Source organism: Lacerta agilis, chromosome 6 (genome assembly GCF_009819535.1).
Source record: "Lacerta agilis isolate rLacAgi1 chromosome 6, rLacAgi1.pri, whole genome shotgun sequence".
Taxonomy (NCBI): domain Eukaryota; kingdom Metazoa; phylum Chordata; class Lepidosauria; order Squamata; family Lacertidae; genus Lacerta; species Lacerta agilis.
The window spans coordinates 71,068,647-71,086,768 of NC_046317.1; the positions used below are offsets into that span (position 1 = coordinate 71,068,647).

At 45.7% G+C, this 18,122-nt stretch overlaps 1 protein-coding gene across 2 annotated transcripts in view; it reads left to right on the top strand.

The window, feature by feature from the left end:
• The window catches only part of PPP1R16B (protein phosphatase 1 regulatory subunit 16B), a 64,022-nt gene extending 61,581 nt beyond the window's left edge, over positions 1-2,441 (top strand). For both annotated transcript variants that reach the window (XM_033153384.1, XM_033153385.1), the window contains exons 9-10: positions 1,274-1,442; positions 1,822-2,441. In XM_033153384.1, the coding sequence (XP_033009275.1) occupies positions 1,274-1,442; positions 1,822-2,343 (691 nt within the window). In that variant the 3' untranslated portion in view covers positions 2,344-2,441. The remainder of the gene's footprint in view (positions 1-1,273; positions 1,443-1,821) is intronic.
• The last annotated feature ends 15,681 nt before the right edge of the window (positions 2,442-18,122 follow it).

Here is an 18,122-nt window from a genome sequence, read left to right on the forward strand (position 1 = left end):
TAAAAGGGGGGGGAGGGAGAGGCATGGGTTACAAGAAGTGAATCTGATCAATTGCAGTTGCATGTAGCTAAGCATTAGTTGAGGATGCAGTCCTATACATGCTCTAAGTCCCTTGAACGCAGTGAGATTTTCTTACGCCTGCATAGGATTGTGTTGTGTTGAATGTGAGAACTAAGGGGATAAGGATTCTCAACCTTTTTATATACCTACAGTATATTGAGAGAAGACACACAGTTTGCTAGCATGGAATGAGAGCCACCTACTGACCATTTAGCATCATGGGAACTAATGCTTTAGTTATGAATTATGGAGCTATTACATGTCCTGGGCAAAAATATTATAGCAGATTTGCATATTTTGCCTACTCACAATAATTTATGAAAGCATTTCAGTGAATTCAGTTGCTGCTGAACCAAGGCACAAGTTGGCAGATTTTAGGCTTGCGCATGGGATCTTTTGAATTATTTTTTCTACTGTCCTGAAATTCACAAGCTGCGGTCTTATGTAAAAGATATACTCTTCGGCCAGTTAAAGAATTCTGAATTTGAGTAACAGAACTTAAAGGAGCTCACAGCCTTTCCATGCAAAACTCCACTCCTGGGCTCTTCATTTCAGCAGTATAACTTAGGGTGTAAGGGGAGTCATTTTGCTGCTGCTATTATTAAATATAACTGGGAGTCAGAATCCCTAGCTTATAACCTCCAGGTTGGATTACTGCAATATGCTATATGTGGAGCTTTCCTTGGCCCAGAAGCTACAGCTAGTGCAAAATGCAGTGGCTTGGCTTCTCACTGGGGCAGGCTGTCGCCACCATGTTATGCTATAGCTGAAAGGATTGCACTCACTGCCAATTAGCTGTCGGGCTAAATTCCAGGTGTTTGTTCTTGTGTACAAAACTCTGTACAACTTGGGATGAGGACATCAAAAATATTGCCTCACCCCACCTTAAAAACAACAACAACAACTTTGAGTCATGGCTGGGAAAGGTGGGTGTGCTTAGCCCAAAGTGGCCTGGTGGGTCCATCTCTGAAGTCCCTGTCATGCAGCAGGCCTAATCACTACTACTAATAATAATAAGTACAAAGGGTGAAGGGTACTTTCCTTATTAACGAGGCCTGAAGATGCTTATATGCAACTTAGTGATTATTGTGAAACACCTTGAAATATTCTGAAGGGTTGTTCACACTGGGAATGGAGCTACAGAACGAAATATCCGCTCCACTTCAGTGATTATCTTCTTCACAATCCCTCTCCTCTGCCCGTTTTTCTTCAGGAAAGTGGTACGGAGGGCAAGCCTTTCTGACCGAACCAACCTTTACAGAAAGGAGTACGAGAAGGAGGCCATCATCTGGCAGCAAATAGAATCTTCAGAAGAGCAGAGGACCTCTGGCTACAATGGTGACATCAGAGAGTCTTGCTCCAACCAAGAGAACACAGATCCAGTAAGGGGCAAAGCAATAACTAACTAATTCTTCTGTTGGAGTGAAGGTATTTCTAGTGCTCCAAAGCAGAATGGAAGTTTCGTTATCCCAATAGCCTATGCTCCAACATGTGCTCATCTATCGGCTTATGCCAATCTCATGGGGGTGTCCCTCTCCCCCCGCCCCACCAATCCCGGAAGGTTTTGGATAACTTGACAAAAATAATGGAAGCAGATTGCCCTGTGTCTGCTTATCGGCTTATGAATGTTTTCACAAGCCACAGGATAGCCTACCATAGCAGGCATGCATAGCTCCTTGGTGCATGGAAATCAGTAAGCGTCAGTCAAATGATAAATGATTGGTCATGGATGAGCCTTTTTCATTTTCTTTTCTGTTTCAGAACTCTCCAGCAGATTCACCCACAGTCCTCCCGGAGCTGATAACCAAAAGCACGCAGTGTGACTCGGAAACCCTCCTCCAGAACGGGCTCAACTTGTCCTCTGCCACTTACCAATACTCTATCCCTAATGGAGATGTTTGGAAAATGCATTCTGCCCTGGACAATGAGGCAAGCCAAGCTCTGCCCTATGATACCCCCGGAGTCCCCGATTCTCATCAGATCTGGGGGGGCTACAAAGAAAGGAGCCACCAAACCCTTGCGGAGCTGAAACGGCAGCGGGCAGCAGCGAAGCTTCTCAACCACCCCTTCATCAGCACACACTTTGGGAGCAACGGGGGCAGCACAGCTGAGAATGGGGGAGAAGCGAAAGAGCACCTCATTAGCTCCAGGACTCCTTCCTATACGTCCAATGGGACTTCAGTTTATTACACAGTGTCGAGCGGCGACCCACCTCTCTTAAAATTCAAAGCCCCCATGGAAGAAATGGAGGAGAAGGTGCACGGGTGCTGCAGGATTTCCTGATCCGATTTCATTGCTAACCAGCGGAGATGCTAAGCTGGGTGGGCATGCTGTATCCTCTGCTGAGTCTTGGCTGTTATCCCTGCGGAACAGGAGAATCTGGATCATCTCAGGCCAGGCTGTACCAGGCTTACTCATTTTTAGTACCTTACTTTGCTTTTGCAATTCCATTAAAAACCAAGCAAGTGTAGGTGGCAGAGAGAAATCCAGGACAGCTCCTCATTGCATACTCTTGTCCACACAAGAGAGATAGAGAGAGAGATCTCATTACATCCATGTGATTGCAAACCCCATCTCTATTTTTTGAGCTTCTTGGGCCACCATGCTCCTGAAAAATGGCACTTTGGGGAACAAACCCTCTCAACATATCCTTGGTGCACCATTACCAAAGGTATGCAATCCAAACCCGAGCACTTTTACGAGCAGCGTAGGTGGACTGTTGAAGGACTCACTTTGCCTACACAAATGTGAGGTTTTTGCACACAGAAGACATATGCACTTTACTACAGGAACCAGTCTGAAAATCTAGACTGTTCTGTGACAACACAGTTGGGACACTTAGCCATCCTGTTGCCAATTTTTTTGAGCCACCATTTCCTGCTGTGCTCTTTGTACAAAAACAGAGAGTTGGATAGGTCTTCTCTGCAAGCGGCAACCCTATTATAAATGGGTGGGGTATTCTGAGCTCCTTAGAGGAGTGATAAAGCTAAAAGGGATTGATGGTTCACACATAACCTCTATTGCAGTCCTTTCACTTAGCACTTGGGCATAATTTGAAACATGGCTGGCAAATTCAACTTTTAAGTTCATCATATTTCATCTCAGAGCAGCTGTGTTTGTATTTCCCCCCACAAACCACTGTTGGGGAAAGATTGGGGTGGATGGGATCTTCTTCCATTTGTCTAAACATTATTTCTTGTCACTTGGACCGTTGTAATTGTATTTTTGGTTAGCCCATGCTTACTATGCCTAAGAGAGTATTTTAAATGGCTCTTGAACATTAAAGTTTGTGGCCTGCTTTGTTTTGGCAAAATCCCCCTGTTCTGCTGTGATTCTCATATCATCCCCTGATATTTACAATTTCTAGCTTTTCTCATCTATTCCTCCTACCAGGGTTACTAAAATAAGGTTTGGAAACACCCAGCTGTTTAAAAATATAGGTAGTACTGTACATTGGAAAAGATGCAGGGCCATCAATGAAAATTGCTGGGTTGAGTTCTCCTCTACCATAACATGCAGCAGTGACATTTATTTCATGTTGTGGTGTCATGACATTGTGCATTACCTCAACTTACTCATTGGCTGATGTGACTGCAGATGGGGAGACACTTCATGCCATGACATTGTGCAAGAAATAGCAGATCTTATGGAAAGACAACCTCATATCATCTGTCTCGTGTAATTCTGCTCGCATGGGAAGTGAACAAAAGCCATCACATAGCAATAAGAATATTAACCAAGGGCTGGAAGCAAATCCTGCGGCCAAAAAGAAGCAAAAACTTCATGTTTTTGCTTGCCTATAACAATGCTGCTCATTGAAGGTCTTCAGCATGAGTAGCCTCTCCTTCTGCCACACCATTGTGTAAGATGTGGCATTCATCTTAAATTCCCCCAAACAGCAGTTTTATTTACTTCTGAAAGGCTGCTTAGTTTTGCATGTGCTGTGCAGTCTCATCTCTTAATGATTAGACTCAGAATTCTTTCTCTGACAGCTCAAAGACCACGTCACTGTGGCATTCATTTTGAGAGTGAGGCCCAGCTTTTCCTTTATGGCAAAAACAATATACAATGCACAGCATAGCTATCTAAGATGGCTGACTTGCCATCTCAACCTCTGCAGAATACAAAGCTGCTGCAGTGACATTTAAAGCAGCTGTAGGTCATGTGCAGTTGCCAATCTCCAAGTGGGTGAATCTCTCAGAGGGCTCAGTATATACCTTGAGTTGGGTTTCCTTGGGGTGTAGGCCACTGGAGGTTTGTGGTGTCTTTGTGATACATGGTTTTATAACACACATGCAGGTTGAGCATAAGATAAAAGGGCTCACATCATTAACACTCCCAACAGAACTTGATTTCCTAATAGTTTATTTTGGGGGTGGCTTTTTTGTGGTTATGGGTCATCACAGTCATTGCTTTGGTTTCTCATTGAGTGAAACCAGGCCTTTGTATGTTCTTTGTCTTCAGTGACAAAGTTACACTGGCTCTCTTCTTTCCCACTTGCTCCCAGCCAGAGGAAGTGATGTGATTCCCAAATGGCTCTTCCCTTCCAGAAGCACATCTCTTTAACCGAGACCATTCTGCAAGGGCCATCAAGAGAATCTTAAACAATCCTGTTTGTCATATCTACTTTTCTTCTTACCCAACTCCACAAAGAACCACGAGGCTGTGAGGAATCCCAGCATCTTGGCTAGCCATCATCACCCCAGAACATAGCAATATATGCACCAAGTATAAACAGTGGAGGGAAAACAAAGTATAGCCACTTTCTGCTATAGTATGGGCAGGATTCAACCAACCACTTGTGTAACAGGGCTTGCACCACTTCCCTCCCCTGTGCCACCTGAAATTCGCTTGGAGGGTTGTGAGAACCTTCACAACACATGGAGGAGATCACTCCAGCTAGCAAGCTGAAATGCTTGCCCTGATGGAATCATCTATCATAGCGCAACATTAAATTCCTCCATATATGTCCTGGGTCTGGGCCACATACCTGCCTAAATGTGGCATGTAAATAAGCTTCGGTGTCAGAGATATGGAAGCAATAACTTTTTTAAAAAAAGTGATTTTGTTGAGAAAGCACCTCTGGAGCTAGAGCTGAGAAAACTAGTAAAATAATTGAAGATTGCACGCACAATGCAGTAAACTTTTACTTGCAAAAACTCCATCTCAGTTAATCAGGTTGTGCTTAGTCCATTCTTTGCTTCCCCTCACAGTATAATTTACACCACAGATTTTGAAAAAGAAGCCCCAATTGGTGCCCTCCAGATTTCATTGGGACTATAACCTCTATCAACCCCACTTAAACCACAAGCTGTAACCCCCACCCCTTTTTCTTTATTCACCACTCTTGGTTTGTGCAGGGGAGACAACCTATAAGCCTGGATGTTCTGGGTTGTGCGGCAGTGGCAGCAGCAGAAGCTGACCTAAGTGATCACAACCTTCAGGCTGGGAATCCACGCTTGCTCATTCATTCTAAGCTGCAATTCAGCTTAGCAGTATGTGCAAAACTGGGTTGTTGTATTTCCTGGAAAAGCAGAAGTAGATATGCAAAAGGAATATGGGGGTAGTTTTTGAAGACATGAGTAGTTCCTTAATTAAAATCTTGAATGTGACAGATCACTTTAATATTCAGTGTGTCTGTTCTGAACAGAAGTCTACTGTCCCTCAACTGGAGAGTAATTGTTACTGCACATCATCTATTTTGCTGTCAGCTAGTGAATTACAGTGTGCCATTTTCCTATAGATCCTTCATAACCCATGTAAGCTAAATAAATCTGGCAATTTCTGAAGGCACAGTTCTTTCCACAGTACGTTTCCGAGCACAATTCAAAGTGTTGATGCTGACCTTTAAAGCCCTAAACGGCCTCAGTCCAGTATATCTGAAGGAGCGTCTCCACCCCATAGTTCTGCCTGGACACTGAGGTCCAGTGCTGAGGGCCTTCTGGCGGTTCTCTCACTGTGAGAAGTCATGTTACTGGGAACCAGGCAGAGGGCCTTCTCAGTAGTGGCACCCACCCTATGGAACGCCCTCCCACCAGATGTCAAAGAGAAAAACAACTACCAGACTTTTAGAAGACACCTGAAGGCAGCCCTATTTAGGGAAGCTTTTAATGTTTGGCGGACTATTGTATTTTCATATTTTGTTGGAAGCTGCCCAGAGTGGCTGGGGAAACCCAGCCAGATGGGTGGGGTATAAATAATAATTTTTTAATTATTATTTTATTAATTCATTTCCAGGGCTTGTCCCACCCTATCAGTGTGACAGAGAGCTGAAGGAAGAGGCAAGACCACCTCCATATATGTGTTTTGTATTACAGCTTACATTTCCAACCTTTTTTTTTCAAAAATGGAAAATTATTCATTTTTTTAAAAAGTTGTACATAGGCTTTGACCAGTAGGCTACTTCTTCTTTCAGCCCCCACTTCTTGTACCTTTCCCCTGCCACTTGAGGATTTCCTACATGCTGTCTAAAGTGCAGCATGGAATGTGTTCCTCTCAGGTGCCCAACCTGTGTACTTTGTTGTTGTTTTTAAGAAAGCAACCCTCACACCCGTTCCCTCCTTAGAGATCACATCTTCCTATGCTTCAACGAAAATGTGTGTGGTAGCTCTGAGAACCACTAGGGGAAACCAAATCCCATAGCTCAGGCATGTCCAACAGGTAGATCGTGATCTACCGGTAGATCACCGGACATCTGCGGTAGATCACTGGCTCCCCCCAAATAAGTTGAACTGTGGCTCCCCTAAAAAAAGATCAACATTTTACCTCCACCCTGAAAAAACTCAACAACTTTGACCTGAACCCCCCCCCAGGGCCTTCCTCCTTCCTAAAAAAAGCTGAACAACTTTGACCTGAACCCCCAAAAAGGGGGTAGATCACTGCCAGTTTTTAACTCTGTGAGTAGATCGCAATCTCTTGGGAGTTGGCCATCCCTGGCATAGCTTATCACCATTCCAGGGTACTCATTCCAAATCCATCCTATTGATCATTTGTTTATTAATCACAACTGCATAATTACATGCAAAAGGAAACTTTATTATTTGCCATAAGCTGAAAGCACATGTGAAGTTCACAACCCTGACAGGTTGTGGTCGAAGATGCAACAGCCTCCCGGACATCTTCAGATGTATGAAAGCTGTTGTGATGTTGCACAATTTTCACAGGAGCAAATCACTTGCAGGCACTGTGAATGTAAATGCTAGTTGTATATTGAGACTTGAAGGATACGTAAGCTTATTTATTGAGAGGGAAGGGAACTTGTCAATAGGAGAGTGCTAGTAGATGGCATGAGGCCTTCCTAATGGGCATCAAAGAACTTTATGGCTCTGCTCCATCTCTAGTCATGCAAATCTCATAGCTCTGGATCTGGATTCCTACACAGTCATCATAGTGGGTCTCACATTAAGCACCCACATCAGGTCACCCAAGGAATTCATTTGCTTCATTGGGGTGTTATGTTCTTCTTGTTTAAGGTTTTCAGTAGATGGAAATGTTGAAGCTGTAAGTGGCTTCCAGTCTTAAGAAGAACTGCTCTGCTTAGAGTTTGGCAGCGGTTCCATGAAACTCAAAAGTTGCTTTTGAACTCCTGACAAGACAAAAGTTCCCAAGAGTTACTCTTGTAATGCAGCTTCTAGTCATCTTACGCTTCTCTCCCCCTTTCTCAGGGTTTTTCAGATTTGCACCTAACATTTCCAAAATTCCGGTCTTGGGTAAAACAACCAATAAAGTCTATAATAGTATCCTTACTTTAGAACAGTGTTGCTTCTTAATGGAGAGTTAAGAAAAGCAGTCAATTATGTTACATAGCTGTAATGTCTGTGGGATTTTCTTGATGGTTTTCCTACAGAATATCAACAGAAGATGCTTTCGGTGCATCTGATGTGGAAAGTATAGATCTCTTTTCATTCATTTGAGTTTATTTGCATAATGGTGGCTTACACAGGTTGAATCTTGGGTTGCAACCCTTAAATTCTTCTCTAGAGCAATCCAGTGAATGTTAATGAGGCTGTTCTGGAAGAAGTAGGTATGAGGATTACAGTCTTGATTTCTACACACACTTTTTGTGCTCACCTGAAGATTATACTGCCCTTCAAGGCCTACACTCAAGGGCAATATACAAAATGTTGCTACTGGAGAATTGCACTCCTTCAAGATAGTGACAGAGTTAGATGTTAACATGATATTTCACATCTAAAAATTCAACTTTTCCGAATGTCGACTGGGAAAGAAGGCAGGGAGGCTGATTACAGAGAAAGGCCTGTAAATGTTATCCAGGGAAGATAAGCTATTGCACATTCAGGAAATCAGAGTTTGATCAGCCCTTTGCAATAACTTGACTCTGTGGATCTCTAGAAATGATGTACAAACAAAGAATGAGATTCTTTATGTGGTGGGGCCATGGGGCGTGGGAAGTCTTGGCAGGGGGAAAAACACCTGTATATTACATTAGCAGCATTGTGTACAAAAATGTCATTTTGGCACACAGAATCTAATATAACTTTTAAAATAAGGATGATTTGATATTTTATGGAATCAACTTCATATTGCTGTAATGTATGTATGAAAAGATGGTGGTTCCTTAACTGTCGAAACAAGTATATAATATCTAAAACTGTCTGAGAGTATGAAGACAAAACAGTGTATGTGTGACAGTATTAGTTTCTGACTTTGGTGTCTTAACAGAACAATTTTTAATTTAAAAACTATTAAATTACTTTTAAGAACAAGATAGAAGTTGAGTGTTGAGTCCTTGTGCACACAATATAAGAAAGACTTGCCCTCACAGGTTGGCTTTTCATTATGCTGAAAGATGCCTACATGTATACAGCTGTTCCTGAGGATGGGGAGCATCTGGCCACAGGTGTAGGCCAAAACTGGTCCAGGGCCAAAATATGCTTCACTAGACAGCCATCACTTGCATTGAAGGGATTTCTCACGCAGGGCAACTGCATGTCGCAGCTCTTGACAGTGGGTTACGTTAGGTAGTGATTATTGCCATTGGAACAAGCATATCCCCACTCTCCTCTGTGAAATTTTGGAGCATGTGGTTTAAGGCCAAGCTGGCCATGGGATTAAGTGCATCTTTGCATTTAACATGTGTGTTATTTTAAAATGATAGTTAACAGGTATGCAGGGGGCAAGGAGGAGGACTTTAACCCTATTGCCCTCCTGCCAAGAGCCTAATTAAAATTGGGGCCTGCTCCAGTCCAACTTTCCCCCACCCCTGAGCCAATGGACACACAGTTTGCCCTGTGGGAAGGAAGAAGCAGTATTAGAAACAAATAAATAAAATGCATAGTGCTGCTCTACATGATGAGGAACAGCTAGCGCGTACTAATGTTGGAATGGTGCTTGTGCTGAATATTGGATATCCACAGGGGTCAGGGAAAATATGTGTGGAAGCGGGGAGGACAGTAATGCACATTGCCCATGCCCATCCTGGCTTCAAAACAGTCAGGAAGTGGTCCTCTGATAGCCTAGAGAGGCTTGTGGAAGGAGGAGCAGGGCAGAGTTCTCCAGTGCAGTGTTTTTCAACCACTGTTCCGCGGCACACTAGTGTGCCGCGAGATGTTGCCTGGTGTGCCGTGGGAAAAATCGAAAAATCCAAGAGAATTACTTTATATATAGTCAATATAGGCACAGAGTTAAATTTTTTAACATTTTCTAATGGTGGTGTGCCTCGTGATTTTTTTCATGAAACAAGTGTGCCTTTGCCCAAAAAAGGTTGAAAAACACTGCTCCAGTGAACTATTTGCAAGGCTCGTTTCTGCAACGGAGCAATCCAAATGAGTGAGCCAATTCCACGGGCGAAGCTGACGCACCCTGCAAAAGAATGTTTGCAGCATCCATTGCAAAACGTGCTTCCTATTATTCATTGCCACCTGAACTTTCCCATCCAGATCGCGAAACCTGTGTTCATGGCTTGCTGCATAAGAGCCCCATCTCTGAGAAGGATGGCTCAGAGAAGGATGCTAGCAAAGAGGTGCGGTCTAGTTCTGCAAAAAGACCATGTCTGACCAGGGACCCTAGGTGAGCAAAAACATGTTATGCTGCATAACTGGATGGGGAACTGCATATAGAAATAATGCTGGTTGTGTGTGGTTCCTCATTTTCCAGTGGCTGGGGCTGCATGCGTTGAGAACCTTCAGAAAGCTGCAGTTACACCTACATGTGTTCATGGAAAAAACTGCCCTACCAGTCACAGCACAAAGCGTGCTTTGGTGCTGGCTGCATCAATGCCCAGAGAATGAAAGCACATGCCACACTTCTACTGCAGAAGCTAAGGAGGTCTGTTGATGGGAGACCACCTGGGAACCATTTGGAAGCTGAGCTCCTTGGTGATAGGACAGGGTATAAAAAGAATAATTCAACGCAACAACAGCAACCTATACACACAATGAGAAAAGGGGGTACCATAGTTGCAACAGGGACAACTACCATATACAACATTTGCTTTTGTGTGACTTTGGTTGTCATTTACCTCTACCTGGTGGTAAATTTGGTGTATTGCATTTATTTGAAGCAGCTGAATATCTTGCTGAAGCATATCCAACACCTTGGCAGATCTGCTTGCCTTCACTTCCTGCCCTGCTGGTATGTGAACAGCAGTGTTAAACCTATTGCTGGGGGGGGGCAGTGTGCTGTCATGCATAGTTCACATACAAATCACCGAGGTACATGTTCCTGCTTCCCCTGCGTAGCAGCTTTTTGCAAACCTGATTAGGGACGTAGATTAGCATTTAATCTGGTGTCTACTCCCATTTAAACAGCCGTGTTTGGATTGAGATCCAAGCCATCTTAAAGACTGCTGCATGGTTTACTTACTAAACACCCTACAATAAAAGATTATACTGGAAGAGAATGTAATTGGGGGAGGTCCATAGCTCAGGGGCCAAGGTTTGCATGCAAGGGTCTCTAGGTAGGACTGGCCTGAAAGTGTCACCACCATTTAGTGTCAACAATACTGAAGTAGGTGGACCAGTGGTGTGGCTTGAAGCAGCTTCCTATGTAATTTTTTTTAAAGTCATTTTTGTCTTCCTTGTGTTGGACAGATCCATTTTGGGGGAAATGCACCTGAAGAACAAAGTTACATGGAGATGACAAGAGATGATATTCTAGTGTGGGGATGGATATTTTAGTGCCCGCCCTTTAGTAATTGCTGGACTGAAGCTGCCATCATTCCTGACCATTGGCTATGTTGGCTGATGGGAGGTTGGAGTCCAGCTACATCTCAAGACCAGCTCATTGGTTATGGTATCTATGGCATACATCTAAGAATTCTTAAATGGCTCAAAGGTGAACTCTTTAAAAAATATGTAGCTGGCCATGACCCATATGTGAAAGTAGGCAATATAATGCCTTATTTCATTTTAAAAAAAAGAAACACAGAGGGGAGCTGGGAAATAACCCTTGGCTATGTTCGTGAAAAGCGTAATATAGAGAAACAAGTCTGGCTGAGCAAGAACCAGCTTCTCCTCTGAAAAGGGAAGTCCTTTTAAACTTCTTTCAGAGTGTCATCAAGCACATGGAAAGGGCTTTGTGGTAAGTGTTAGATATCAGAACTTTTCCCACAACAGGGGGAAGTACCGTATATACGTGAGTATAAACCGACTTTTTCAGCCCATTTTTTGGGCTGAAAAAGCCGCCCTCGGCTTATACTCAGGTGAAGCGGGCGGCTGCAAAGGGACAAGCGGCAAGAAAGGGATCCTTTCTTACTGCTTGTCTCCCCTGCCCTGCCGATCCCCCATCTGCGCCTGCTCTCTGATCCCTCGTCCTGTGCCTGCTCTGTGCGAGGATCGCCTCCTCCTCCTCCTCCCGTCCCTTCTCCCCGAAGGGGAACAGAGGTAGCGACGGGGGGGGGGGGCAGCGGGAGCAGGACAAGTATCGAGCAGGCGCGCGAGCCGGCTCAGCCCCAGAGAGCCTGTTGCTTTTGCCCCCATCCCATCCCAGCTCAGTCCGCCATAGAAACTGCCCACCCTGAAACTATCAACCCCTGAAACCTTCCCAGAATCTGCTCCCTTAATTCCTCCCTGAATATGCCCCCTCCCCCTGAGCCCTCCCTGTAAAGAGACCCTTTCTTTCCAAGCCTTCCCTCTTAACCCCTGCCCATCCCAGCTCTGCCCACTGTAGAAACTGCGCTGAGACTCTATGATCCTGTGCCTGCTCTACCCCTGCCCATCCCAGCTCTGCCCACTGTAGAAACTGCGCTGAGACTCTATGATCCTGTGCCTGCTCTACCCCTGCCCATCCCAGCTCTGCCCACTGTAGAAACTGCGCTGAGACTCTATGATCCTGTGCCTGCTCTGCGCAACGCATCAGGGAGGGAAAAGTGGGGAGAAAGTGCTCCTCGATGCTTTTCCTCTCCTATGCCTTGCACAGAGCAGTCACTGCTCTGTGCGAGGATCGCCTCCTCCTCCTCCTCCCGTCCCTTCTCCCCGAAGGGGAACAGAGGTAGCGATGGGGGCAGCGGGAGCAGGAGGAGGACAAGTATCGAGCAGGCGCGCGAGCCGGCTCAGCCCCAGAGAGCCTGTTGCTTTTGCCCCCATCCCATCCCAGCTCAGTCCGCCATAGAAACTGCCCACCCTGAAACTATCAACCCCTGAAACCTTCCCAGAATCTGCTCCCTTAATTCCTCCCTGAATATGCCCCCTCCCCCTGAGCCCTCCCTGTAAAGAGACCCTTTCTTTCCAAGCCTTCCCTCTTAACCCCTTCCCCCATCCCAGCTCTGCCCACCCTAGAAACTACCCACCCTGAAACTTTCCCAGAATATGCCCCCTTGCCCTTGATGCCCTCCCTAAATATGCCCCAACCACCCCTGAAACCTTCCCAGAATCAACCCCCTTCCCCCTTAATCCATTCCAGAATCTCCCCCCTTAATTCCTCCCTGAATATGCCCCCTCCCCCTGAGCCCTCCCTGTAAAGAGACCCTTTCTTTCCAAGCCTTCCCTCTTAACCCCTGCCCATCCCAGCTCTGCCCACCCTAGAAACTGCCCCCATCCCAGCTCAGCCCACCCTAGAAACTGCCCCCATCCCAGCTCTGCCCACCCTAGAAACTGCCCACCCTGAAACTTTCCCAGAATATGCCCCCTTGCCTCTCATGCCCTCCCTAAATATGCCCCACCCACCCTGAAACCTTCCCAGAATCTGCCCCCTTAATCCATTCCAGAATCCCCCCTTAATTCCTCCCTGAATATGCCCCCTCCCCCTGAGCCCTCCCTGTAAAGAGACCCTTTCTTTCCAAGCCTTCCCTCTTAACCCCTGCCCATCCCAGCTCTGCCCACCCTAGAAACTGCCCACCCTGAAACTTTCCCAGAATATGCCCCCTTGCCTCTCATGCCCTCCCTAAATATGCCCCACCCACCCTGAAACCTTCCCAGAATCTGCCCCCTTCCCCTTTAATCCATTCCAGAATATTCCCCTTGCCCCCTGAAATGTACCCACAATATGCCCCCTTACCCCCTGAGCCCTCCCTGTAAGAGACCCTTTCTTTCCAAGCCTTTTATTGGTATTTATTTTTATTTTTGAAATTTACCAGTAGCTGCTGCATTTCCCACCCTCGGCTTATACTTAAGTCAATAAGTTTTCCCAGTTTTTTTGTGGTCAAATTAGGTGCCTCGGCTTATATTTGCGTCGGCTTATACTCGCGTATATACGGTAGTAAGCAACATGGGCCTCAAGGCTCTCTATTTGGATGGCTGCTGTTTTTCTTGCTCATAAAATTATTTGCAGTCAGGGATGACAGAATATGATCATGTTTTCAGGCAACACTAGATGGTGAAATGCAAGGTGGACTAAAAGTGCTCCAAAGGCAATCTTGCCACACTGGGGAAATGAGAAATAAAGTGGCACATGTGGCTTAATGTACCATATTTTTCGCTCCATAAGACACACTTTTTTCGTCCTAAAAAGTAAGGGGAAATATCTGTGTGCCTTATGGAGCGAATGGTGGTCCCTGGAGCCGAATTTCCCAGGAGCCAAAAGAGGATCATGCTTTTTATTTTACAAAGAGAAAAGGGGGGGAGGTTTGAAAGGACCCTGCTCAGCAGCTGATCAGCAAGAGATCAGGAGAGAGATAAGAGTCCCGGCTCCCTTTCAGCCCCGCCCTCCATTGTTGAATGTGCTGCAGAGGGAGGTTGTTTGTTTCCCCAGCAACATGTGACTGGCTGATTAGATTATCTGTCTGGAAACTGTAGAAAAGGCTCCCTTTCCTTTAGAAGCTGCAGAAATGTGAGTTGAACCCCATAAAAATGGGGCTTTTCCTCTTTGCTTTTTCCCCCTTTGCAAAAGGAGCTTTGCTTTTCCCCCTTTGCAAAAAAAGCTGCAAAACTTTTAGCTGATCCTCAAAAAAACCAGGGCATTTCCCTTTGCAAAAAAGCTGCAAAACTTTTAGCTGATCCTCAAAAAAAGGGCTTTCCCCTTTGCAAAAAAAGCTGCAAAACTTTTAGCTGATCCTCGAAAAACCAGGGCTTTTAGAGAAGGAAAACCAGTAAAAAATTTTTTTATCTTGTTTCCTCCTCTAAAAACGAGGTGCTCCCTATGGTCCAGTGCACCCTATGGAGCGAAAAATATGGTAAGTAACTGCAAAGCAGCCTTTGTTCCTGGTGCCCTCCAGATGTTTTGGACCAATACTCCCATCAGCCCCAGCGAGGATGGAGTAAGACCTGGGTTCAAACCCTTTGGCCGGTCACCATTCCTCAGTCTAACCTATCTCACAGGGTTGTTGTGAAGATAAAATAGAATGGGAGAGAGAGAGAGCGCCTTGAACTGCTTACAGGAAAGGTGGGGTACAAATGTATAGATAAATATAAGAGGTACACAAGAATTTGGGGCTCTTACAGCCCACAGGCTCTCTAATTCCTATCCAACTGTATTCACCCATGTTCTGGCCACCCCAGTCCTAAAACAAGATCTTCCACATCTTCCACATCTGTGATCTCTCCTTCCAGATCAATCGTGTAGCAAGGCATTTTGCATGCTAATCAGTGTGTGCTACAAGCAAAGACCAGAAAAAAACAAGTTGTGCCATGCCAAAGATGCCCACAGAACAGCTGTGGATGACGGTAGCAAGCATACCATGGAGAGCAAAGAAAGCATTCTTTCATCGCCCGCTATTTTTATTTGTGCTCTCTGAGCATTCCTGTGTATACACACACATGCTGAAACGCATAACCTTCCATAGCTTTGGGAAAGGCAGGAAGAACTCAGAGCCCTGACCCTTCTCTTGATTAGAATTTGCTTTCTGCCTAGTGCATAAGTACTCAGAAGCGGCTTGTGCAAGTGCGCATCCATCCCGTGCTTCCAGATTGCCATCATTAGGCTGGAGCTGAAGAGGCTGCTTCATTTGACAGCAATCACTGCTCTGTGGGATGGCTAAAAATAAGCAGATAGGCCTGTGTATGCAATGCAGGCTCTATGGTTGCAGAGCAGAGGTCTCAGGGTCCTGCTTAGGGCAGTGATACTGTTAGAGGAGGAGACTCTTGAGAGTCCCATGGACTGCAAGAAGATCAAACCTATCCATTCTCAAAGAAATCAGCCCTGAGTGCTCACTAGAAGGACAGATCCTGAAGTTGAGGCTCCAGTACTTTGGCCACCTCATGAGAAGAGAAGACTCCCTAGAAAAGACCCTGATGTTGGGAAAGATGGAGGGCACAAGGAGAAGGGGACGACAGAGGATGAGATGGTTGGATAGTGTTCTCGAAGCTACTAACATGAGTTTGGCCAAACTGCAAGAGGCAGTGAAGGATAGGCGTGCCTGGCGTGCTCTGGTCCATGGGGTCACGAAGAGTCGGACACGACTGAACAACAACAACTGTTAGATCATGCACACCCAGGCTGTCAAAGACAGCCCCTAATGATGTTGGAAGTGCTTCTCCAACCAGGTTCTTTTCTGACCACCATGGACAGAGTTTGAAGAAGAGTTTGGATTTAATATCCTGCTTTATCACTACCCTAAGGAGTCTCAAAGCAGCTAACTTTCTCCTTTCCCTTCCTCCCCCACAACAAACACTCTGTGAGATGAGTGAGGCTGAGAGACTTCAAAGAAGTGCGACAAGCCCAAGGTCACACAGCTGCATGTGGAAGAGCGGAGATGCGAACACGGTTCACCAGATTATGAGACTACTGCTCTTAACCACTACACCACACTGGCAGCAAAGGAAGACCTCCACAAACACAAGATCATCCCCAAGCATCCTGTTGGAACCATCCTGAGACCTCCGGGTATAGGGCGGTATATAAATTCAATAAACAATTTTAAAAAATGTGTATAGCAATGAAAACTGACCCATCCACCCATTAACAGCATCCTGGTACACAAGGAGAAGCTCAAGCCAATTCCTAGTTCCTTCTCAGGAGTTCCTACCATATTCATTCACAGAGGCAGTTTTAAAAGAGATTTATTCCATCAATCAATGAATGAATGTAACTGGGGTTTGAATGGTGGACCACTATAACACAGAGGCCCAGAGCACCAGTAATTGTAGCCCGTCAGCTGCTATAGATTGATGCCCCATCTAGAAGTCAACTTGTGTGCAACATACATCCACGTGATGCGCCGGTCCCTATCAGCCAGACTGGAAACTAGAACAGACAATATACTTCAGAAATAAAAAAAAAACCTGACAATCTTGCATGCAAAAAGAATTAAGGCAGAGCAAAGTTGTAGAACATTTGCTTTGCATGCAAAAGGCCCCCACTATCAATCCCTGTTTTCTCCTGGCAGAGCTGGAAGAGAACCCTGGAGAACCCAGCTGTCTGTCAGTGTAGACCAGGTGTGGGGAACCCTTGTCCCACCAAGGACTAAGCTTGCTAGGACTGATGGGAGTTGTAGTACAGCAAAGGTTCTCCTCTGCTGGACTGAGCTAGATGGACAAATGGCCTGACTACTGTATAAAGTAGCTTTCTGTTTCTAAAGCTGGGGAAGTAAATCAGAACCTACAGCTTAAAACACATAAATACATAATAACCATCACATCTTGAAAAGATAGTGGGTAGGGTTGTGGCACCTTAAAGATATATTGTGGCATAATGCCACAATATTCAAATGTAATTCCTGCTACCTTCAGAGGTCTTTGTTGTTGTTCAGTCGTGTCCGACTCTTCGTGACCCCATGGACCAGAGCACGCCAGGCACGCCTATCCTCCCCTGCCTCCCAGTTTGGCCAAACTCATGCTAGTCGCTTCGAAGACACTATCCAACCATCTCATCCTCTGTCGTCCCCTTCTCCTTGTGCCCTCCATCTTTCCCAACATCAGGGTCTTTTCCAGGGAGTCTTCTCTTCTCATGAGGTGGCCAAAGTACTGGAGCCTCAACTTCAGGATCTGTCCTTCCAGTCTCAGAGGTCTTTAGTCTCTGGTAAATTCATTGAAGGCCAAGGTGGAAATCCTACACATACTTACCAGGCAGTAAACCACACTGAAGGTAGGGGGGCTTACTTGTGAGTAAACATGTACAGGATTGCTCTGTAATATGTTTGTCTCCAAGTTGCCCAAAATCTCTTTCAGTGCGAATTTGCCGCAGTCCTGACCCTACTTACCTGGGAGTAAACCCCATAGAATTAAACAGGGCTTAGGTCAAAGTAAACATGGCCTGCAACTTGGCTGGCGGTCTACTTGCTTTGCCGATAGAGAAAAGCGCTCGAGCAAGGACGCAGCCTCAAAGGTAGAGCTTATTATTATTATCAGCCTCCATCTCCGGCGGGATCCAAGTGACGCCGCAGTTTGCCTTATACGTACCTACCTACCTGATCGCAGCGCAGGAGCGGTTACCCGTCTGAGCCCAGTTCCCACCGCGCCTAAGCTCCGGGCGAAATGAATGGCTACATGTTGCGCCTAAGAACTTACGAGAGGCAGAAACTGCTACAGTCGCCGAAATCCTCCCCCTCTTCGCCATGCGATTTGCGAAAGGTCTTCAAACGCAGCCAACCAGAGACTCGCTTTCGCACCTGCAGCCAATAGTAGAGGCGCGGGGACGAGTTTAGTTTCAAACTTCCTATAAAAGGCGGCGTCGTGCTTGGCATCCTCTTAGTCCCCTGGGAACGCGTCGTGGTCTCTTTTTGGAGAGGC